The following is a 24,256-nucleotide window of genomic DNA, read 5'->3' on the forward strand; positions in this document are numbered from 1 at the left end:
TCTCTTAATTGCAAGAGAATGAACTGCTGTCTCTCCTATTCTATGCTGATTTCCCATTCATTACATTTCCACTGAGTCAGTTGACATTACAGTGTCAGGCATTTGAACGATGCAACAAAAAGTTACACATAATATACTATTAGTTTGAGATTTATTTGGTATATTTTACAGTCACAATTAAATACAATTTGATAACTGGTGATCCTCCACATATAAGAATGGTTTCCAGGAATGCTCCTACCACCCCGTGCCAAATCAATTGGCATCGTAACACAAAAATTCAGTGTCTGAAGACAGGACATATGAATATGCCCGACACCAGAAGTCTATGGGTATTGAAGGAGAAACAAGATTAAAAAGTATGGAGACTGTCATCAGCTGTGTATTTTTAAATACATAAAAGAGTTATTGACAGTTAAACTTATGTTAATTTAATAGCATAGGAAGCAAACCATTTGAGAAGCAGACTTGTGCACGTTCAAAGTGAAATTCTGGGAATTAGCCCATTTGCACTAGCAATGTTTTGTGACCTTAAGGGAGTTACTTAAATGTGGCTCAGTTCAGTCATCTATACATTTGAAAGAGTAATAGTCTCCTATTTCACTGTGTTGCTTTAAGTATTGAATAAATGTGCTTAGATCTGTGCCTGGTATACAATTAACACTCAATAATATTAATCTTGATAAGTTTCTGAAACACTCTCCAAGTGATAATATTGCTATTAGAATAGAAACTGCTATTGGAAATTTAAGCCCAGGTAAGATATTTGAATTCATACTCAAATAGACAAAACTAAGGAAGGAATAAAGAAGTTTACATGATCTATTATGTCAACATACGTGTTACCAGTTAAATCAAATTAAACTTCAGAATGATAGTTCAGAATTCGTATTTGCTTGATTATTAACATATATATGCTATTTTATTTCTTATTTTCTCAGAACAAAAGACTAAGTCTAACTCTTCAACCCTTATCTTTTTAATAAATGAATGAAAATAAAATAAAATAAAATGTAAAATTCACACTGGAAGCAAAATTAGAGTTAAGGTGAGCCATTTAATATGAGAAAATGACCAATGCAAGAGGAGGATATCACAATTCTAAATACGTATGCAAGCAAAATCATAGCCCTAAAATATATAAAGATTGACAACATTAAACAGGGAAATACACAAAACCACATTTATAATGGGAGATGTAATATACCCTTTCAATATCTGATAGAAAAATCAGACAAAAACATAGTAAAAATACAAATATTTTCACGAAGCAATTACAAACTTGACCTGCTGACATAAGTAGAATTTTGAATAAAGAAATACTCATCAAATTTTAAAACAGTATAATTATTTAGAGTATGTCTTCTGACCACAGTGAAATTAAACAAGAAATCAATTTAAAAGATAATTAGAAAGCCAAATTTCCCAGAAATTTGCCATTTAGAAAAGTTTTAATAATAAATAGACTATTACATTAAGAACAGCTTGGTGATATAAACTTACACATCTCCAGTACCTGATTTATGACAAAGGTGAAAGCATGTCAATACAGAGGAAAGCATGATACTCTCATTAAATAATGCTATAACAATTGGATATATTTATTTTTAAAATGCATCTGGAGCTTTTTATTATACTATACACAAAAGACAATTATAATTGTTCTAAAGGTCTTAAATGTGAAAGATAAATAATTCTTTTAGAAGGAAAGCATTGTGTTCTAGGATTAGGCAAGGTTTCATTAAACAAAACACATAATGCACTAATCATAGAAAAAAATTTGAAAATTTGTTCTATTCTAAAATTAAGGAATTTTGTTTATTATTATAAAGGACATGTAATACTGAATGGAAAGAAAACCCACAGGCTGGAAGAAGGTATTTATAATACATATTATAAGAATATTTTCATATCTAGAATATATAAATATTTATAAACAATTCCTGTAATGCAGTAAGTCAAGGACAGACAATAAGGAAAAAAGATGCAAAAGATTTGAATAGAACCTTCACCAAAGAGGATATCTAAATCACCAATTACCACAGGAAAGTTTCTCAACTTCAAGATGATATGGACAGGAGACAGGGAAATAGTGGGTAGAAGAGGGTGGTCCACCGACAAAGGCCCCAACCTCAAGCCTGAAGACCTGTGGCCCTAAATGAGGACAGGCATTTCAGTTTTCACACCCATAAAGTTGCATTTTGGCCCACCATGCCCTCCTGTTCTGCCCCCATATAAACCCAAAACTCCAAGCACCAGAACAGACCTGTAAACGAGGAGATGAGGAGGCAAGCAGACCAGCAGACCAGCAAAGGCAGAACGATGCAGCAGAGAAAGAGAGGAGGGACATCTGGTCTATGAGGGGAGTTCGGCCAGGGACAGTTAGAGAAGAGTCCAGCCACTGGGAGGCCGGACTCAGGGCAAAGGCCACCTTCCCACTCCATCTTGCTGACAGCCACTTCCACCACTCAATAAAATCTTGCCCTTCTTCCTTGAGCCCCCAAGTGATCTGATTCTTTTGGGACACTGGGCAAGAGCTAGGGATACAGAAGGCCGTTATACTGTCCCCCAACCATGAGATAAGGAAGAGGGTCCATTTAGCTGATTAACACACAAACCATCTGCAGATGACAAAGCTAAAGGAGCACACTGTAACACACGCCCACACAGATACCCACCCCTTGATGCTAGTGTGACACCAGAGCTGGGAAGCACTCACCCCAATTCTGGTACCTGCCCATCTGTGTGCTCCCCCTCCAGTGAGGGGTTTGAGCTGCAGGGCAACCTAACAGGTGAGTTGCACCCCTGCCACATGTCCTGCAAGGGAAATCTGGGATCTCTCATATTTCAATTAGTCATCAAAAAAATTCATATTATAAACACAGAGAATTATTGCTTTGTGTTACCAGAAAGGCTAAAATTATGAAGATTAAAATTATCAAATATCTCTGAGGGTGTGGAGAAACCTGGACACTGCTGATAGAAATGTCAAGTGTTATAATCCATTTGGAGAATTGTCTAATTTTATCCATTACACCTAAACGTAAGCTACATCCTAATGTTTCACTCCCAAGTATGCACTTACCAGAAATGTGGATTGTGTTTACCAAAAACCACGTAACATCATGCTCATAGCAGCACTATTCATGATCAGCTCCAAACAAAAATCTGCTCAAATGCTCACTAACACGCACACAGAAAACAAAATGTGAAATATTCAAAAAATGGAATGTTTCATCACAGTAAGAATTAACCATCTATAACTTCATCTAACAATGTGTTTGAATGGTCCAAACATAATTTTTAGTGAAAAGCTCTAAACATAAGAGTAAATTGCTTCTTTTTCATTGTACAAAATACAAAAACCAGACAAATAGATCCCATGTTCTTGCAGATCAGAATCACGGTCTGTGTGTGGAGGGGGCGTGGCAGAGGCTTGAGAGGAGTATTGACCGAAAGGTAGTACTGGGGTTTTCTGGAAAATAATAATGTTCAGTGTTTTGACCTTGGTGGGGGTTTCATAGGTATCTTACCGTCTCAATATTCAGTATGTGATTTATTTATGTTTTCCTTATACACATTATACTACAATACAAATTTTTAAAAATCAGCATTCCAATTTGTTGATTTATGGATTATTAAACCTATTTATGTCAAGTGAGAGTGAGCCAGTTGCTTCATACACGTATATAAAAAGCATTTAGAAAACTAATTTCATGAATTGCTAGAGAAGCAGGAGCTCCAAATCATCCAGCACTTCGTTCTTGGCCAAAGTTTGTACACATTGGGTGCTGATTGTGAAAACATTGCCTAAACCAAAGTTTTGCAAGTGATTTATTTTAAAGTGTCTCTTATTTCCTGTTCTGAGATTTATACATAATAGACCTGAATTGAAGGGTTTATGAAATCCAGAGGGTGTCACCAACTGCTACTTCGCACACACTAAGAACATGAACATTTTCCCAGCTTAAGAAGAAATAGTCCAAGAGCAGGTCACAGCATTAACATTCAGTGGGAGTGCAGTGAGAATCAGGTTCAGCCTCTGGGATTGCTGGGCTTATGGTTGATTCTTTTGTTTACTTTGCAAAATTTCTGATAGGCGGAGCATCTAGTTTCAACTTCCTTTTGCAGCAAGTTCTTTCCTGCACTAATCACAATTCTTGGAAGAGGAGAACTGGACGTTGTGAACAGAGTTAGCTGGCAAATGTTCTCGTAAAAGACCAAAAAAATGAGACTTCCAGCAAAGATTATTTGCCTTATGTTATGGGCTGTTTGTGTAGCAGAAGGTAAGATTAAAAGAGGAGAACTCTTTTCCTAAAACTGTATTATGAAACATTTGCTAATGATGCTTTTCACAGTAGTAATAAAACTTGATTTAGAAAATGTGCTTAAGTATTGTATAGCTTAACAATTGAGTGGCTTTTGACATTGTTAAGTTTAAAAAATGTAAGTACCTTATTTGAATGGTATATCTGAATATTTATCTTAATTTTATTTAATGTAAAATTTAAGAAAATATTTAGACAATTGTTTCTGAAAAACTATAATGTGTAATAATCTTATCCCTTACAATTATCATAAAATATAACTAATTTTTTTGCTTAGAAGTATAACCAAAATGAATCATGTGAAGGATGTGAATACATAGTCAATAAAAGCCATCAAATCATAATGATTAATTTCAGATATGATTTTTACTCTTTCTAAAGAAAAATTCATTTATCATTTACAACTGTGATTGTCATAACTTTAGAAGTCTGATAAACAAACATTACTTGTATTATCAGAATATAATATTATATACATTTAAAACACAATTGAATATACAATATTTGTAACAGTTAAGTTGTTCAATAGGGATTTTTTTTCCTTTAGTTGTATGTAAGATATTCTTGAAGAGCAGTCTTTTGGTATAGTGAATATGAGTGTAGGAGTTTTTTCTAACATCAGCAAGACAATTTCTGGATTCATAATAAAATTTAAATATATCATTGCTTCTTGACATATTAAAAAGTTTATTCTTGGAGATTTGCTTTCCTAGTTTGTGATAGGTAACCAGTTATGTGAAAGATATTTGATCAACATTTTTAAACTAAATAAATTACATATTATTTATAATTTCCAAAAACTTTTCACTTAGTAAAAGAATTTTGATTGAGTCACTATACATAGCCTCTAGGAACTGAAGAAAATTAGCAAGTACACCAAGTCTCTCTGTTTAAGTCTTCCAATCTAAAAAATAAAGGCAGATATGTTTTTATAGTTTATCCTTCAGTAATTAAAAAAACATTCAAATATGTTTAATATCTTGTAAAAGATTGAACTTTCATTCAGTTCTATTTTCTAATGTTATTGCTTGTTATTCGGCTTGTAAACTTTATATGTAGCCACTTGTAAATGAAGAAGACAATCATTTCCTTGTACATGTAAATATTACAATTAGTATTTTAAAATGAAACATTTTTGTATTTGCAAACAGTTCCAGAACAATGTTAACGTTACCAATCATCACAGACATCTTTTTCTGTTTTATGTGTAAATATTTATGTCTTTTCTTACTAAATTTAAGGGAATGTTTTTAATATTTCATACATACATACTGTTTGCTCAGATTTTACATAGATATCATTTGTCATATGAAGGATATTTGTTTTATTTCTAATCTTTAAAATCAAGAATCAATGGCGAGTTTAATAAATAGTTTAAGTTAATAAAAAGTTGAATTTGAAATATTATTAAAATAGAGTACATCAAATTATATGTGATAATTAAACAGTAGTGATTTAAATTTCTTATTTGCATAATTGATTATTGCTGGGTTGTTTCACTTGAATTTTATGATTCATCAATGTGTGTTTAAATGTGATATCAGTTTCTACTGGTGAATTGAACATCAGTACTAGATATTTCATGGTGAAAATGAAATAAATCTGATTATTTCCTAGAAGATAAAGCACAACTTTAGTATTTAAAGCAATGCTTAGGTCAGCCTCACAATTTTCATAAAAGCACATGTAATGCAAAATCAATTGAGAAAAAGTACATAAAATTTCAGTGGATATCAAATTCCTGTTTTATTCCTTGTTTCCCAAGTACTCTCTAAAACTAAACTAGTTTGAGATGTCCATCAATTCTATTAATCTACCATATCTAGCAAACTTTGACTTAACAGAGTAGGCTTGTTGATGAAAAATACTCACATATACTTCAATATTTGCTTCTGTTTATATTTCCCATATTGAACACTGAATACTAAATTGAGAAAAGACAGTTTGAATACTATCACAATCTGCTTTACTCAACTGCATATATTTTAGCATTACTTCTGCCCTGTTAAAAGTGAACATTCACTTTGGGAGGCCAAATTGGGCAGATCATCTGTGGTCAGGAGTTCAAGACCAGGCTCACCAACATGGAGAAACCCCGTCTCTACTAGAAATACAAAATTAGCTGGACATGGTGGCACATGCATGTAATTCCAGCTACTTGGTAGGCTGAGGCAGGAGAATCATTTGAACCCAGGAGACAGAGGTTGCAGTCAGCTGAGATGGCGCCATTGCACTCCAGCCTGGACACCAAGAGCGAAAATCTATCTCAAAAATAAAAATAAAAAAATAAAATTATAGCCAGCAGGAATAATTTATAATTTCAGCTTTCTATTTTTTTTTTTAATATATTGGGGACTACATAGTACCTTTATAATGCAGTGCATTGTGTACGGTCACATTTCCAATTGTATAGGAACGTTAATTGCCTCCTTGTTGTAACAGTCTGTAGCTCAGGGAGTCACCACAAGCTACTAAGAATTGGGTCATATTTACAGGACAAAGTTTCAAATAGCGGTTTCTCAATCATACCACCTAATTTCACTTTTTTGAAATATATTATTACCGAGCTTTTCAATATATTATGACCAAGCAGATTTTTTTAGATTTAGGGTCTAACAATTGTGTCCTATGTGAAATTAGGCCACAGCCCAGAAATTCCAAGATGATTAAAGTGAATAAATTAAAACTCTGATGAAACCTGTTTAAGTAAATACTGGCTGTGTTGTTAGGCAGACATGGTTTCTAATCCGGAGATTTAGAGTGCAAAAACGTAATTTCAGTTCCCAAAATACATTACAGATCAAAGACTGAAGGATTCCATTACAATCAGAGAAAGGAGAATAATATTTTAAAATCCTAAATTTTATGTTTGAATTTCAGTGTGATAAATAAGAATTCCCCCTTCTTCCCCCAAGCCCCTACATTTTCAGAGGTCATAGTATGGGTAGTTACCTATATGGTGTGATTTAAAGTTGTGCAGTGGCCCAATTGTCTTCAATATGTCATCTACTCCTAAAATACTTTACATATTGATATTAATATTACCATAAATTTAACCAATCTGTCATTTACACAGAATGACAAATACACTGAATACCTACTTTAGGATAGTTAAATTTAGTATTATTCATAGTTTACTTTGAATTATTATAATCTGAAAACTTCCCTGAAACAAGTTCAGTGGGTAGGAAAGGGTAGAAATGGATGCTGATAAGGGTAAGAATAGGACAAAGTGATTCTGGAAGATGAGGTATTCCCAGGTAGGACAGATCTGCTGATTGAAGTGCTATAGTGAGTCTATAAGAGAAGGGGTAAAGAAAAAGAAAATGCCCACAGAAATGGCACGAGCATGAGACGTCTGCCAAGGCAAGCTTTGCTTATTTTAAATTTAGGCATATCCTGGGAATGCATATGCTACTCTTTTGCCTACATATAATTTAAACTAAAAATGAAATATCTAAGTATTGCTAACTAAAATTATTCTTAGGTAGAAGTAAGTTCCCAAATATAAAAGCAGATTAGTAAATGTGTGGCCTTTGGTTTCTAAGATCTGAGCCAGTCTACACTGACCCACTTTTATTTGCTCAATCACCAATTGTTTATTCTTTTGCCTCTTTTCATTCTTCCCAGTTATGCCTCCTCCTCCTCCCCCCAGACACCATCCCCTACCTGTCTAGGCCTTTAAGATTCTGCCACCCAATCTATCCTGTGCTCAGTTAACTAATGTGTACTTCACCCATTTCTTCACAAAACATAGTACATGGAAAGGGGATGACGTAATTGACAAAAAAGTGTTGCATTTTAGCTTAAAATTATAAGGAGACATAAAAAGATAGCTCAGAGGAAGTAAAGTAGCTGAACATCAAAAAATGAAACAATAAAACAGAAAGAAAAAAAGATCTGACAGAACACTTTTATTTCATCTGCATTTTAACTTAGCCAAGTTTTTCCTAAACCTTGTTAACTGGAAATGTAGTAGATAGAAAAGTGATTATAGAAATTTTCTTTCAGCAACTTCTGAACCATAACATAAATTTAAGCTTAGGACACACAGGTCAGATGTACAATGGAATTACAAATGTTAATGTTTCCTGGGTTCTTGCAACAGAGCTTTAAGTGCATTAGACAGTCATCGCCTTGTCTTCTATTTTCTAGTTGCTATTGTCTACTATGCCTTTTCTACAGGCTGTCCATAATCTACATATATAATGGAAAGGCTTCCAGATATTTTCATTTTTACTCATCTGTTCTTTCGCTCGTTCATTTTTTCCATCATTTCAACTTCCACAAGTGCTACTTAGTAATACTTGGTACAATAGGTGTTGTATTTTTTCCGCTATTTTCGGGGTCCTCATTTTACTATCTCCCTGTGGCTCCCTTTGTGTGACTAGAACAATAACTGGCATTAGGAACTAGCTATTCAAATACCACACATTTCAAGAAAGTTGTGGAATTTCAACCCGTGTTCTGATAGTATCTTGTTTCATCTCTACTTATGACATATTTGTTATTCTACCTAACTTAATATGGCTATCGTCTATTCTCCCAATTGCTTTTTATGATCCTTGAGTTTTCTTTTTTCTCTTTTCACTGTTAATTTGTTGTTGTCATTGAGACCGGAATCTCACATTGTTGCCTGAGGCTGGAGTGCAGTGGTGCGATCATAGTTCCCTGCACCTTCCTCCACCTGGGCTCAAGCAATCCTCCCACATCCAGCTAATGTTTTTTCTTTTCTTTTTTTCTTTTTCTTTCTCAAATGCCTATTAAATGTGACATAATCTCTACTTGCTTTTTCTAGAATTAGTTTCCTCTCTTTACACAGGTGTGTGTATGTGCATATATATATATATATATAACTTTTGAAATGATCTTTAGTTATTCTTATGTTATTTATAAAATAATTTGAACATTTCTTATTTTGAAAAGCTTATTGGATTATATAATGTATATGCATACAGAATTAACCCTTGACCAATATGGGCTTAAACTTCAGGGGTCCACTTACTATGTGATTTTTTTTCAACTAAACCAGGGTCAAAAATACAGTGTTGGTGGGTTGCAAAACTTATGCTTAGGAAAAGCTGACTTTTTGTACATGTGGTTTCCACAGAGCCAACTGTAGAATTTGAGTATGTGCAGATTTTGGCATATGTGAGAGTCCTGGAATACATAACCCCTACACGTACCAAAGGAAGACTGTATAAATAATACTAATATACATCAGTGAGAAGAAGGAAATTTAGCAAAATACCTATTTTTGCTATTTCTATTTTGTTCATTTCCTTTGTTTTTCAAATTGATTTTGTACTTTTGCTTTATAATATATTCTGATACTGACTAAGTTTAGAAGTAGGCTATTTAAAGTAAATCTCCTGTTTTTTTCCCACAAAATAATTCTAGGAAAATAGAATAAATGAACAAAGAGACCAACTTTAGTCTACCAAAACAATCTGGCACAAATTTGATTAAGGTTTTCCCAAATATGTAATTTTAGAATGAATTATTTTATTTGAATAAAAACAGTTTGCAAGTAACAGTTAAAAGACATATTGACATTGAAAATAAGTAATTAGTTATATGTTTGTATGTCAATAATAAGTTGGTGTTTGTATGTCAATAATGTCCCCTTAAAATTTGAAAGTGAAAAAATTAGGTAAATTAAGATGATTAAAAAATTAAGTATCATGGATTTTTAGCTTTGACCAAAATTATATAACTATTTCCCTCAAATTATAGCAAAAAGTTTCCTATTCTTGTCCAGTAGTTAAACATATTCACACTCCTAATTCATGGGCTAAAGAAAAATTGATTTTGTTTAGTATTATTCTTAATTTTTTGGGACTGGGGCTCACTTTGTCACCCAGGCTGGAATGCAGTGGTGCAATCATGGCTCACTGCAGACTCGACCTCCTGAGCTCAAGCAGTTCCCATCCCAAGTAGCAGGGACTACAGCCACCTTACCCAGCTAATTTTTAAATTTTTTTGTAGAGACAGGGTTTTACCATGTTGCCCAGGCTGGTCTTAAACTCCTGGGGTCTATTGATCCTCTTGACTTGGCATGCCAAAATGCTGGCATTACAGGCATGACCCACTGCATCCAGACTAAACATAATTTTAAATTGTAAAATAAAGCCAAATGAATAAAAACTTCACCAATGTAGTGTTTTTAAAATAAAATTCACTAGCAACTAAATGACTGTAAATGTAAGATGAAGTATTCACTGTTTAAACTCAAATACTTAGATATGACGGCTTAGTCTACTCATTAATCTAGAATGTGAAAAATCAGATGGCTATTTTAAAAAAAGTTTTAAGATAAATCATATCTCAAAAAATGTTTCTGTGCCTTTGAAAATATTTGTATGCTTTCTATTTAATAATCCTCTGCCTTATTTCCTTCAAGAATTGCCACTTAAAGTCAAGCAAATGGGGTTGTTGTATATACATGCTGAGAGTTTGACTACTTGGGCCAAAATAACTGTTCATTGTCTGACTGGAAGTCTTTGTGAAGGTGGTTTAACTGAGCTTGAATATTCAATTGTTAGTCAATTCAGGTAAATAAAAGTCATGTCACAAGATATACCTAATTATTATTCTATCTCAGTGCAGTGAATCATTACCTTAAATATTTTTGCTATGGTATGAGTTGATAATGACGTAGGACAGGCAAGCCCCTAAACTGGGTCTCAGCCTGGGAGAGTTCTTGGCTTTGCCCAGAAAAAAATTCACGGGTTAGCCAGTGGTGTTAAATAGCAATTTTTATTGAAGTGGCAGTGTCCAGCAGCAGCAGAGCTGCTGCTCCTTGCTGGGCAGGGCTACCCATAAGCAGAGTGTCCACAGTAGCAGCTCAGAGGCAATTCTGCACTCATATTTATATGCACTTTAAATTACATGCAAATTAAGAGGTGGTTAATGCTGAAATTGCTAGGATGAGAGTGGTAACTTCCAGGATGTTGGGTCATTACTGTGGAAAGGGCCGGTAACTTCTGGGTCTTGTCATGGTGATGGAAAACTGACATAGCACACTGGTGGGTGTATCTTACAGGGAGGGGCCTCCACTAAGACCTGTTTTGGATAATCCTCAGTTTGGTCCAGTGTCCAAGTCCCACCTCCTACCCCAATAATAGTCCCTATAATAATGATTAGAACAAAATGGACAGGAAAATGTATTTTAAGTGAGAAGACCTAGACATTAATGAATTCTTCCACTAACTATGAAAAACATTGTTCCTCAATTTGGGAGAGCTTACATTTTGATGGCGTGGGATAGATGAAAACCTAGTAAACAAATATTGCTATAGAACTGTGAACTAAATGTCACGAAGGAGGTAAAGTAGGGCCTAAGAGAAAATAGAGATGGGGATGGTAGTATGTGGAGACATTAGGTGGGCTGGTTTGGGGGCTAGAATGAGTGGATCACTTTGAGGACAGAACATCTGAGTAGAGGCCTGAAAGATGACACAAAGCCAGTCAGAAGAAATCTGTAGCAAAATTATTCTAACAGGAGGAAATAACCTGTGTAAAGGATGTAAAAGGAAAAAAGAGTTTGAAATGCTCAACAAAATATAAGCAAATAAATCAGGCTGGCTTTGCTCAGTGAATACATGGGGATTTAACATGATGAGGTCAGAGAAAGTGGTAAGAGCCAGAAAAGGGGTTCTGAAACCAAGGGAAGGAGTTAGCAATGCCTGATAAGTAAAAAGCAAGGTCATAGAAGAATTTTAATCCCAGGAATGATATGACCAGATTTACAAGAATCACTTGTCACTCTGTGAATAGACTGAAAGAACAGAGCATGGAGGATTGGAGACTGGTTAGCAGGCAGTTTCATGGCCAAGGTGACAGATGATGATCTGAACTAAGATTTTGAAGCTGGTAGTAGGAACAAGGGAAGAGAGAACAGGTGTGATCATATCTTTTTCTTGCAAGCAGAATTAAAAGATGTCATTTAACATTGACAGAAAAAACACCAGAATTTTAAGTACTATTTGAAGAAAAAAGGTAATCAATATGAGAATTCTTTTTACATAATAAATATATAGTCACAGAGTAAATATTGTGAGAAGCTAGTAGGAAGATTGTGTGGAGGAGACGTATCCTTGTTTTCTACATATGATTGTTAAAAGCAATTAACTGAATTTGGAAATCAAGAATTAGAGGCACAGATGTATCATCTGGAAATATAATAATAACCAGAAGGGAAAGCATTTACTTCTCACCAGGAAGTGAGAGGGCTAAAGCTTTTTTTGTGTGTGGGTAGATTACTTAACTTATTCATTTTTTCAATTAACCTGAACATCATGGAGTGGATCTGAATTTTGAAAGTGAAAAACACACCTATCCGTTTGTAATTAAAGTTTTCTTTTGTGGGGAAGGGGCCGGAGATTGTGTTGTTATGATAGAGTATTAGCACCATCTAGTGGAGTAGAAATATATTTACTTAAATTATAAAAATCAAAACTAACATGGAATCACATATTACTCTAGTTCACTAACACAGATGTATGAGAAATTTGCAAAAAGTTCAAAGGAAAATTAGTGCCCATGACAACTTTCACAAGCATTTTTAAATTTTGTAAAATAGTTTTATGTGGAGCTTTCCTTCTTATGATATATTGCAAAATGCTTTCACATGGATATGTTCCACGATGTGAATGGGCACTTCTAAAACTTGTCTCTTTGTGCTGCTACAACAAAATATTATTAACTGCATAGCTTATAAGCAACAGAAATTTATTTCTTACAGTTCTGAATGCTGGGAAGTCCAAGAGCAAGGCAGTGCCAGCAGATTCAGTGTTTGGTGAAGGCTGGTTTCTGGGTCATAGATCGTGCCTTTTGGCTGTGTCCCCAATGATGAAAGGGACAAGGCAGCTCTGTGGGGCCTCTTCTATAAGGGCACACGAGAGTTCCACCTTCACGACCTAATCACTTCCCAATGTCTTCACCTCCTAATACTATCACATTGTTAAGGAAATGGATCTCTCCAACACGGAATGGAGAAGGAAGTAGTTTATGTGGCCTGGGGGCCTAAGCGATAATTTGTCCAAAGCTCAGCTTGTCTAACAAAGGAAGGTTCCACCTTTTTACAGGCTTATACTTTAGATATTACACATGGAAGAATCTTGGGTTTACAGTCTTAGAAATCACATATGAAAAGGGTTTCGGTTTACAGCTTCAGGAATCACCTATGAAACGGTTCTGGTTTACAGTTTTAGGACTCACATGTGAAAAGGTTTCGGGTTTGCTCTTGTTTTAAGTAAAAACAGTGTCTTCCAGAGAGTTTCCCCAAGACCAAGCCTGCCACCCTTAGGGAGGTGAAACAGGAGGTGCCAGACGGTCAGCCTTTTCTTCTACCGAAATGCAGTGTGATAGTCAAAGGGGAAGTTGATCTCAGATGCCTGGGTCTCTCCTTCCTCACCCACCACTTTGAGACCCTCACCACTCTACAATATTAGTGAGAGGTCTCACTCTTATTCTCACTTTCCAGATCCTCTGGAGAAACAGATTAATGGTTTACATAATATACTTGTGATGTTACTTTTCTGGTCTTATTACAGCAGTAAAGGATTTCTTAGCCATTTAGAGAAACAAGGGGAAGCAGGAGAATAGTAAACACCCACTATTATTATTACATTGATGATGAGGGTTTTTAATCCTCACAAGGCTTGGGACCACGTTTAAACAAGGACTTAGGGTTGAATTTATGGCATACCTGCACAGGCACATGTGCCAGTTTGGTATATTCTTAACTGCATGACCCTGGCCGGTTACATGCCAGCAGCAGTTGGTTTGAATTTTACACAGACTCCTCCTTCAGCTGCTAGCAGATAACCTAGGGCCAGCTGGTTCTCATAAATCGCATTTCTCATTTGAGTTTCTTGTCAGGCCAAGAGGGACAGAGCTTTGCCCGTTTCATTAGTGAGTATTTTCAAAACAGCCTGTAACCGAATGATCTGGTTGAGCACATAAATAGGGGTCCAGTATCCCCATGAGCCATCCTCCGCCATGTGGCCAGCCCATAGTACTCAATAATTCTCTCCAGTGGTCACTCGTCATCTGTCCAGGCTCCTATTTTTAGGTCTCTTTTCTCCCTAGCGGAGTAGACTGAATACCCTAACAGCTCACCGGTCTTAACAGATAATAGGAAGAAAGAGGCTTAATGATGCCAATGACACAGCTACCTGTCCATCTCCTGGATTACACACCTTATACTAAGTACCATTATATAAACAGGTTCCCTTTTGTGTCCCTGTGCACTTATAATAACAGTAAAACAAAAGAATGGCAGTGACATTTCACCCTACCTTTGTAACCTGGTGGACACATTGAGAGCATTCTTCAAAATCAGTTAATGTCTGATTTAGTTATTAAGAAGAACAAGTCCCATGATTAATTTCCTCATGCTTCAGCCATGCGTGGACCAGCCAGCTTCTTGAATTGACTGGAGCAAGGCTTGTTGTCCTTTTTAAGGTGATTCTGCAGTCCTTGCCTTGGTCCAAGTTTCAGCTGCTGCTGGTTTTTACACAGCTGTGGTGGATTCAGGCTGGGATTTCCTCTACCTTCATGGCTGTAGGAGTGGTTAGGATCAGGTCTGAGGTCCTTTCCATTGTGGCTTTAGAGGGGCTGTACTCCCGTCCTTTATCCACACGTGATTACCTAGTGAGAAAGGGTGAACTGGGCAGAAAAAGCTTACAGGACATTTTTTATTTATTCAGGTTGAAGTATCCTGAGCGATTCTCCCTAGAGCTGGTAACTAGCATCCTAACTCAATCTCTCCCCACTCCCCAGGAGTTCCCGGGAGTGCCCGGAGTAGGGCAGGGGTCCTATAAGACTTCATAGGGGAATATCCTGTTTTTCCTAAAGGGGTTGCCTCTAATTTTGATTAACCCCAAGGGAAGTGCCTGCACCCACTTTAATCTTGTTTCCTGACACACTTTCCCTAAGCTGTTTTTGATGGTCCGGTTCATTTTTCCACTTTTCCGGAAGTCTGAGGTCGGTAGGCAGCGTGCAGTTTCCAGGTGATACCCAAGGCCGTTGCTGTTTTCTGGACTATATCCTCCACAAATGCTGGTCCGTTGTCTGATCCGATGCGTAGTGGCAGTCCAAACCTAAGGATAAGATCTCGAAGCAGCACATGGGTTACTTCATGGGCCCTTTCAGTCTCACCCAGAGTATGTGCACACCAGGACCAACAAATAGTTATGTCTCCCACACTTGGGCATTTCAGTCAAGTCTACCTGGAGATCTTCAAACGGAGCTGCTCCATAAGCTTGAATTCCAGGGGGAATATTTGGACCCTGCCTCGTGTTGTGTTGCCGACATGTAATGCATCGCTGTGCCACAGTTTTGGTCAAGGCTGGTAAGTGTGAGATGTAAAACTACCGGCCCAACATCTTTTCAAGTGACTCTTGACCTAAACAAGTGGTCTCATGTACGGCTTGTACAACCACTGCACATAGCAGGCCCTGGTATTTGGCAGGCCTACCAATGAGGCCTTTTCGTATTCATTAGAGTCACCGCTGTGTGGGGTGCTTTGATATTTAAATTCTTCCCAGAGTTGCGGCTAGAATCTTTGATTGCCATTTCTCTTCTTTTTTTTTTTTTTTTGACAGCATGAAAAGGCTGTGTTAAATCGGCTAGCCCTAAAGCCAGGGCTGATGGAAGTTTCGCTTTTAGCTTCTGCCTCATTTAAAGGGTGTCTTGTCTTCTCCCCTCCCCCCTTTGTCACTTTGTATGGGGGTTTGGCCACTACTACGAAGTTTGGAAATCCACAATTTACAAAACCCACAGTTCCCAGGAGCTCTCTTACCTGATTTTAGTCGCAGGTTCTGTCACTTTGCAGGTGGCTTGTTTCCTCTCTGCTTCTAGGCTGCATTCCCCCTTTCGGACGGTGAGCCTCAGATACTGCATTTGCTTTTTGGCAAATCTGGGCTTTCCTTTTAGACACTTTATACCCACAGTCCTCCAGGTGCCAAAGTAAGGCATTTGTTTGTGCACCTGACTGCTGTGGGGTGTCCCAATAGAAGGTCATCAGCATATGGGGCAGCATGCAAGCAAGAAGCTTCTGGGGGGCGGTCATGGGCTGATGCTTCTCCAAGGCTGATGAGAGTTTCTGAGCCCCTGGGAAGCTGGGTCCAGGTGTATTGAGTGGTTACACCTGATTCTGGGTTTCTCCCATTGAAATGCAAATAGTTTTTGACCCTCCGAGGCCAGTCCAATGCTAAGGAAGTATTCTTTAAGTCCAATTAAGTGAACCAACTATCCTCTGCTAGCAATAATCACAACTGCATGTACAAGTTGGGTGCAAAGCCACACAAGCCCTGCAATGGCCTGGGTGATAATATCAGTCTTCTGTTTCTGGCTAGGAAGTCTCCACCCTCCTTCCCAAGGGACAATGAGAGCCTGGATAACCCCCACCTGAGGCAGTTTTGGTAATGGGTCCAATACTTTTGAGGACTGATGAGTCCAGTCTGATCCATCTACACAAACACACATATATAATCGCTCTCCTTCCAATTCAAAACCATAAGCAAAAAGCTTCTGAGGTTAGTTACAGAGAGAGAGAGAGAGAGAGAGAGAGAGAGAGAGAGAGAGAGAGAGAGAGAGAGAGAGAGAGCGAGCCACATTCAAAAGTGCCGAATCTGGCACCCGTGGGTGATCAGGCCACACTTCCACCCAAAATGGAGCGGGCTGTTTTCCCAGATTCAGTCTTACCATATTCAGTGGTCCGGACGTTCTAAATACCCGATCCTTCTCGATGTTCAGCCACTAGGTGGATCCACATTGCGGGGCCTCCCTGCTCCCCTCTGGTGAGGCTTTTCCACCAGGCAAATCTGCCCGGGAGCGCTCTGGGGAGGCATCACCCCAGTGAGCAGGAGTCCCCCTGCAGGGATGCTCCACAGGGCTAGGCAGACCGCCTGAGAGACTTTTTCCTGCCGTATCCGAAACTCACTTCCTGGCCAATGGAGCGGCCATGGGAAATGGATCTCTTGAACACTGGGGCCGCGAGCCTGACCGATAATTCGTCCAAAGCTTAGCTCATCTAACAAAGGAAGGTTCCGCCTTTTTATAGGCTTATACTTTAGATATTACACATGGAAGAATCTTGGGTTTACAGTCTTAGATATCACATATGAAAATGTTTTGGTTTACAGCTTCAGGAATCACCTATGAAAGGGTTCTGGTTTACAGTTTTGGGACTCACGTGTGAAAAGGTTTCGGGTTTGATCTTGTTTTAAGTAAAAACAGTGTATTCCGGAGAGTTTCCCCAAGACCAAGCCTGCCGCCCTTAGGAAGGTGAAACAGGAGGCGCCAGCCGGTCAGCCTTTTCTTCTACCGAAATGCAGTGTGATAGTCAAAGGGGTAGTTGATCTCAGATGCCTGGGTCTCCTTCCTCAGGATATGTTCCACGATGTGAATGGGCACTTCTAAAACTTGTCTCTTTGTGCTGCTACAACAAAATATTATTAACTGCATAGCTTATAAGCAACAGAAATTTATTTCTTATAGTTCTGAATGCTGGGAAGTCCAAGAGCAAGACAGTGCCAGCAGATTCAGTGTTTGGTGAAGGCTGGTTTCTGGGTCATAGGCCATGCCTTTTGGCTGTGTCCCCAATGATGAAAGGGACAAGGCAGCTCTGTGGGGCCTCTTCTATAAGGGCACACATCCCAATCATGAGAGTTCCACCTTCACGACCTAATCACTTCCAATGTCTTCACCTCCTAATACTATCACATTGTTAATTAGTTTTAAACATATAAATTGGGGGTGAGGGAGGCTGCATATATTCAGAGCATAACATATGCCTTCTTAGCTTAGCAAAGTCTAATACTAATTTATCACTCAGGGTTCAGCCTGGGATGCCTAGGTAGAAGTAGAAGATTATCTATCAGTCAATTAACTGATTGATATACCAATCTACCTATCTAGCTACTTAAAAAGAGGTTTCTTATAAATTGCCTTATGGAATGAGCATGAGATAAGCAAGTTTGAAATCCACAGGCCAGGTAGTCAGAAAAGGAAGATTACAGGCAGGCTGGAACTCACAGGAAAGGAAACTGCTTTCCATAGAATGACCTCTCTTTTTCAGAGAAGCCTCAGCCCTGTGTTTTAGTCCTTTCAAATGATTTCATCTGGCCTATGTAGATTATCTAGAGTGATCAGCTTGTTTAAAGTCAACTGATTGGGATGATTGATATCTGGCAATATATTTCCCAGCAACATTTAGGTTAGTTTGACCGAATGACTGGGGATGCTGGCTTAACCCAGATGACTCTCTAAGAAAACTATCACAGCTCATTAACACCTTTCTGTTTTTCTAGACATTGTGAAGAACTTAAAAGACATTAATTTTATTTACTCCTCTCACAGTTCACACACTATTGTCATGTGTTTTATGTATATGTGTATATATACATACATATTTATGTTTAAAACCATATATTTTTATTGTTTTATAGTCAGTATTCATTTATTTTTACTTGAACATTTACCATTTCCTTTGTTTTTCATTTCTTCTTTCATCCTAAGACCTTATATTTAGGATCAGTTTCAGTTTTCTGAAATACATTTTTTTCACTCAATGTGTATTTATAGTGGTAAATAACCTCACATTTTAGTAATCAGTCCAGGCATGGTGGCTCACTGCTGTAATCCAGCATTTTGAGAGGCCAAGGTGGGCACATTGCTTGAGCCCAAAAGTTTGAGACCACACTGGGCAAAACAGCAAAACCACGTCTCTCCAAAAAATACAAAAATTAGCAGTGAGAGGTGGTTCATGACTGTAGTCACAGCTACTTGGGAGGCTGAGGAAGGAGAATCACTTGAGCCCAGGAGGTCAGTGCTGCAGTGAGCTAACATTAGGCCACTGCACTCCAGCCTGGGCAACAGAGATCTTGTCAAAAATAAATAAATTTTATGAATCAAAACTTCTTTTTTGAAAAAATGTTTCGTATATAGAATTCTAGATAGATAGTTATTTCTTCCTGCAAATTGAAGTGATTATTTAATATCTGCTGGCTTCTGCTATTGCTATTGAGAAATTCTTGTAAATCTAACCATTACTCCTTTTAATTTTTTCTCTAACAAGATTAAGATATTTTCCCTTTGGTTTTCTGTATATTCTTTATGATGCATATAGTTGTCTTTTAATTACTGCTTGGAATTTCTTAATTCTTGAATTTATTAATTGGTATGTTCCATTCATTGTTAAAAATTCTTTTCCAGCATTGCTCTGGCTTTTCTATCCTCATTGACTCTTAGCTCATCTGTGTATTTTCCACACACTGTGTCTCCATGTTGCGTCCTGTAATATTTATTTTGACCAGTCCTCCTGTCCATGAATTATTTTACAACCATATTATCGCTATTAACCTGTCCATTGATGATTAAAATGAGTTTTTTCATTTTTAGAAATTATATTTGGTTGTTTTGAAAATCCGCTACTACATTGTTATAATTTCTTTCCTTAGATGTCATTAGCCAATCTTTTCTCTTACATTTCAACAACAGAATTAGTGTGACTGGGTTGAAGGACGCAGGGGAGGTAAAGACGGCTCTGCTCCCTCCTGTCCTGTGCTTTCTTTTCAGGCCCTTGATCTCTCACCCACCCAAGAATGGGGAGGGGATCCTGGCGCGTGGCGGGAGCTCGTTCAAGTAAATATCGGACCCAAAGAATTTTGCAGAAAATGATTTATTTAGGCACAGAGAGAGAGACAGAAACAGAGTGAGCAAACTCCCGGGCTGTCCTGAGGGGATCCGCAAGAGAGAAAATCCGCACAGCTTAGGGGCGGGGGTGTTTTCATCCGGGACTTACTCCCACCCATTCAAGTTATCCTCCAGTCAGAGGAGTTCCTCCGAACTTCCTCTGCAGGGATTGGATGTTCTGACTTTGACACTGGATTGGCTGCTAGGCTCGCAATCAAAAGCCCCTCCTCCATGGCTTTTCGCGCACTTTCTAAACAAAAGAGCACACCTGGGCTCTCCACCTTTCCCGCCTGAACGTTACAAAAAGACCTCCAGGTGCTCGGATGCAGACGTGAAAGAAGGGAAGGCAGGGCAGGCATGTCGCTGGGAAGTTCTTGCCGCTGAAACCACGCCGTGGCCCCGGGAAGAGAACACATTCCCTCATTAGTATTATTGATTATGGTCTGTATATATTTATTCCAATATCAAAGATCTATTTTGTTCTTTATGAAGTTTATAGTACTTAGGTGCCTTTTTCCCCTATAATGGCTTTGACAGTTGCAATAATAATTAGATGCTTAAGAAAAAATCTTCCTCACAGTAAAGTTACAACTTATATTTTCTGGGTGGCTACAATAACTTTCAGTTTGAGACTACCTTAAGCCAAATTCATGCTTTCAAAATCCTTGGTCATCTAAGAAATTCAAAGCTGGATTCCTGTATGAAGAGTGTGTTTTACTTCCAGTTCTTCTTTATCTTGTGGGTGAATCCATTTAGGTTTCCAATTTTGAATTTTGTTGCTTTAGACTAACAAGGCTATCAAAAAGCAAGCTCATATCTTCCCCAAATGGTGAATACCCTCAGTGCAGAAAAAATTTGGCTGCCTGTTTTTCTCTCTGGGTTATTATACCAAAATTTCCTATTGTAATCCTTTACTGTTGTCAGCTTTCTAAGTGGTTCTATGAAATTATTCATTACAAAACATATGTGTTCCTTTTTCCTCCCTTTTGTGACAGGGTCTCACCCTGTCTCTCACGCTGTAGTGCGATGACATGATCATAGCTCACTGCAGCCTCAAACTCCTGGACTCAAGAGACCCTCCTGCCCCAGCCTCTCACATAACTGGGACAAGTATGTGCCACCATGCCTCCTTTGTTTCTTTAATTTTTTGTAGAGATAGAATCTTGCTATATTGCCCAGGCTGGTCTCAGACTCCTGGGCTCAGGGGTTTCTCGTGCCTCAGCTTCCCTGAATGTTGGGATTATAGGTGTGAGTCACCATGGCTGGCCATCTGGTTTTATTTTTAAGGTGTCTTAAGTAATAAGAATATTCTGAAATAATGCAGCCCAAGACATGCAAACTTTTTGTGAAATAGCCAGCCTGACAATAAATATTTTGGACTTTGTGTGCCATAATGTCTCTCTACTCAGCTCTTCTATTGTAACATAACAGAAGCCATAGACAATATCTAAATGCATAAACATAGCTGTGTTCTGATAAATATTTTATTTACAAAACAGTCTGTCGATGGATTTGGCCCACAGGTTAGTTTTCAAGTCTTCTGGCCCCTGACCTAATGTAACTTCACTAAACAGAAAATATACTACCTCTCCTTCTTACTATTATAGATTTTATGCACTTAATTAAATATTACCCAAACCACAATTTTTAAAATTATACTTTAGGTTCTGGGGTACATGTGCAAATCGTGCAGGTTTGTTTACATAGGTATACACGTGCCATGGTGGTTTGCTGCATCATCCATCCCCCAGTCATCTACATTAGGTATTTCTCCTAATGTTATCCCTCCCCATTTTCCCCACCCCCTGCTATCCCTCCCCTAGTCTCCTACCCACAACAGGCCCTGGTGTGTGATGTTCACCTCCCTGTGTCTGTGTGTTCTCACTGTTCAACACCCACTTGTGAGTGAGAACATGCGGTGGCAAACAACAATTTTTAAAAAGCCAGATAATATTTCTTCAGGTGGGTGTACCATGATTTGACAATTTTCATAAATATTCTAATTATACCCATTATTAAAAATGCTGGAATACTCTGTACCTAAATATTTCACAAAATCTTTAATTATTATTTGCTACCTTTTAAAAATTGAAATTATTTGTCAACTTATCTATGGGTACTTTTAAGATTCTTTATTGCTAAGTTTCTTTTTAGTGAGATAATAATCATTTATACTTCAGTTTTATTTAATAACAGTATTTACATTACCTCATTTTCCAGCATAATTTAATATCATCTCCTTTACATTTTTGTCATTAAAGTTGGTCAAAAAATAATTCTCACTGAATTTTTATCTCTTTTAATTACTAGTAATGGTCATGTTAATGGCTGTTCTTAAGTAAATGATCTATCTACTCTAACATTTTTCTTTTGATAGTGGCTAGTACTCTTGTTACTGCAAGAAGTGTGTTTGTGTTAAGAATAATTTTCCAGTTAAATTTTCTTTAAATTTGGCATATTTGATTTTTTCACAAATATAATTTTTAACTAAAAAATGTTCTAATGTATATATGTTCTGTTTGCAAGTTGCTTTATGCATTAAATCTTATGTTTTTGATATTTATTCATGCTTTTTAGTAAACATATTTATAAAATAATATGGTTATAGATAGATAGAACTAAGATAATAGTGGGATAAAAATGACATAGCATCATATTAGCAGGTAATTAAAAATTATAAAACAATGAGATTTATACATATTTATTTTAAATTTGTTTAAACCTAACTCTTCAATGTACCTGGCATTTTTGTGTATGTGTCTGTGTGTATTTGCAAGTAAAGTAAGGATTCAAATTTATTCCATTTCATTTCCAGGGGGTTTTATTTATTATTTATTATTATTATTTTTTGAGACAGAGTTTTCGCTCTTGTTTCTCAGGCTGGAGTGCAATGGTGTGATTTTGGCTAACTGCCACCTCCGCCTCCCAGGGTCAAGCAATTTTCCTGCCTTAGCCTCACAAGTAGCTGGGATTACAGGCATGCACCACCACATCTGGCTAATTTGATATTTTTAGTAGAGATGGGGTTTCACCATGTTTGTCAGGCTGATCTCAGACTCCTGACCTCAGCCACCTGAGCCTCCCAAAGTGCTGGGATTACAGGTGTGAGCCACCACGTCCAGCCCCAGTAGGTTTTGATTGCAAGACCGCCAGAGTGAGTTTCAATTTGAGATTTTTCAAGTTTACACAGTACATTAGACTTATCCATTGACAAGGTTACTTGGCTTCAAGAAAAATATAGACTAAGGATAAGGGCAAGCTGGGCTCAGTGACTCAAGCCTGTAATCCCAGCACTTTGGGAGGCTGAGGCGGGTGGATCATGAGGTCAAGAGATCGAGACCATCCTGGTCAACACGGTGAAACCCCGTCTCTCCTAAAAATACAAAAAATTAGCTGGACATGGTGGCACGTGCCTGTAATCCCAGCTACTCAGGAGGCTGAGGCAGGAGAATTGTCTGAACCCAGGAGGCGGAGGTTGTGGTGAGCCGAGATCGCGCCATTGCACTCCAGCCTGGGTAACAAGAGCGAAACTCCATCTCCAAAAAAAAAAAAAAAAAAAGGATAAGGGCAGTATGCACAAGAACAGCTTGATGGAGATTTCAGGCACTCAAACTCAGCTTCTGATATCTTAACCACCCCATAGGATAATTTTGTTGATGAAGAATGAGAGCTAATGCCAAGGTAGGTCATATCCATGCTGGACAACAACAGAATTAGGTATCCTTCGCTTAAATACTCCGGTTGTCACTTAGAACTTGGAACGTGATTTATGTGATCATCACTATTATTTGCTGTTTTTTATTTTCTGTAGATTTAATTTAATGTTTTACTAGTTTCTTGAGTTAGAAATTTAGATAATTGATTTACAACATTTTTTTTATTTCTAATTCACTGAAGTTTAAACTTTTTTCTCTAATCACTGCTTCAGCATTAGCTCACAAATTTTAACATATGTTTCCATTATTGTTTAGTTCAAATCATATTTTAATTAATATTGTATTTTTTAATTAACTCATGAGTTATTTATAAGTGTTGCTTAACTTCAAAAATTTTGAGAATTTTCCAGTTATTTTCTGTTAGCATTCTAGTAGACAGGGAGTACACTTAGAGTGATTTTAATTTTTTGAAATTGGTAGAGACTTGTTTTATGGCTTATTTTGGTGACTCTTCTACTTGTACCTGGAATGAATATGCACCTTGCAATTGTTGAAGGCTGTGTTTTA

General features: G+C 37.4%; 1 protein-coding gene across 2 annotated transcripts in view; it reads left to right on the plus strand.

The window, feature by feature from the left end:
• Window positions 1-4,013: 4,013 nt before the first annotated feature.
• Window positions 4,014-24,256, plus strand: part of CFH (complement factor H) — a 115,063-nt gene continuing 94,820 nt past the window's right edge. Inside the window, exon 1 of one of the 2 annotated variants that reach the window (XM_021668014.2) lies at window positions 4,014-4,286. In XM_021668014.2, the coding sequence (XP_021523689.2) occupies window positions 4,229-4,286 (58 nt within the window). In that variant the 5' untranslated portion in view covers window positions 4,014-4,228. The remainder of the gene's footprint in view (window positions 4,287-24,256) is intronic. The other variant, XM_064370894.1, reaches the window with a different exon arrangement.

The sequence above is a fragment of the Aotus nancymaae genome, unplaced genomic scaffold (genome assembly GCF_030222135.1).
Source record: "Aotus nancymaae isolate 86718 unplaced genomic scaffold, 86718_ANA_hifiasm-v0.15.2.pri h1tg000108l, whole genome shotgun sequence".
NCBI classification, from domain to species: Eukaryota; Metazoa; Chordata; class Mammalia; order Primates; family Aotidae; genus Aotus; species Aotus nancymaae.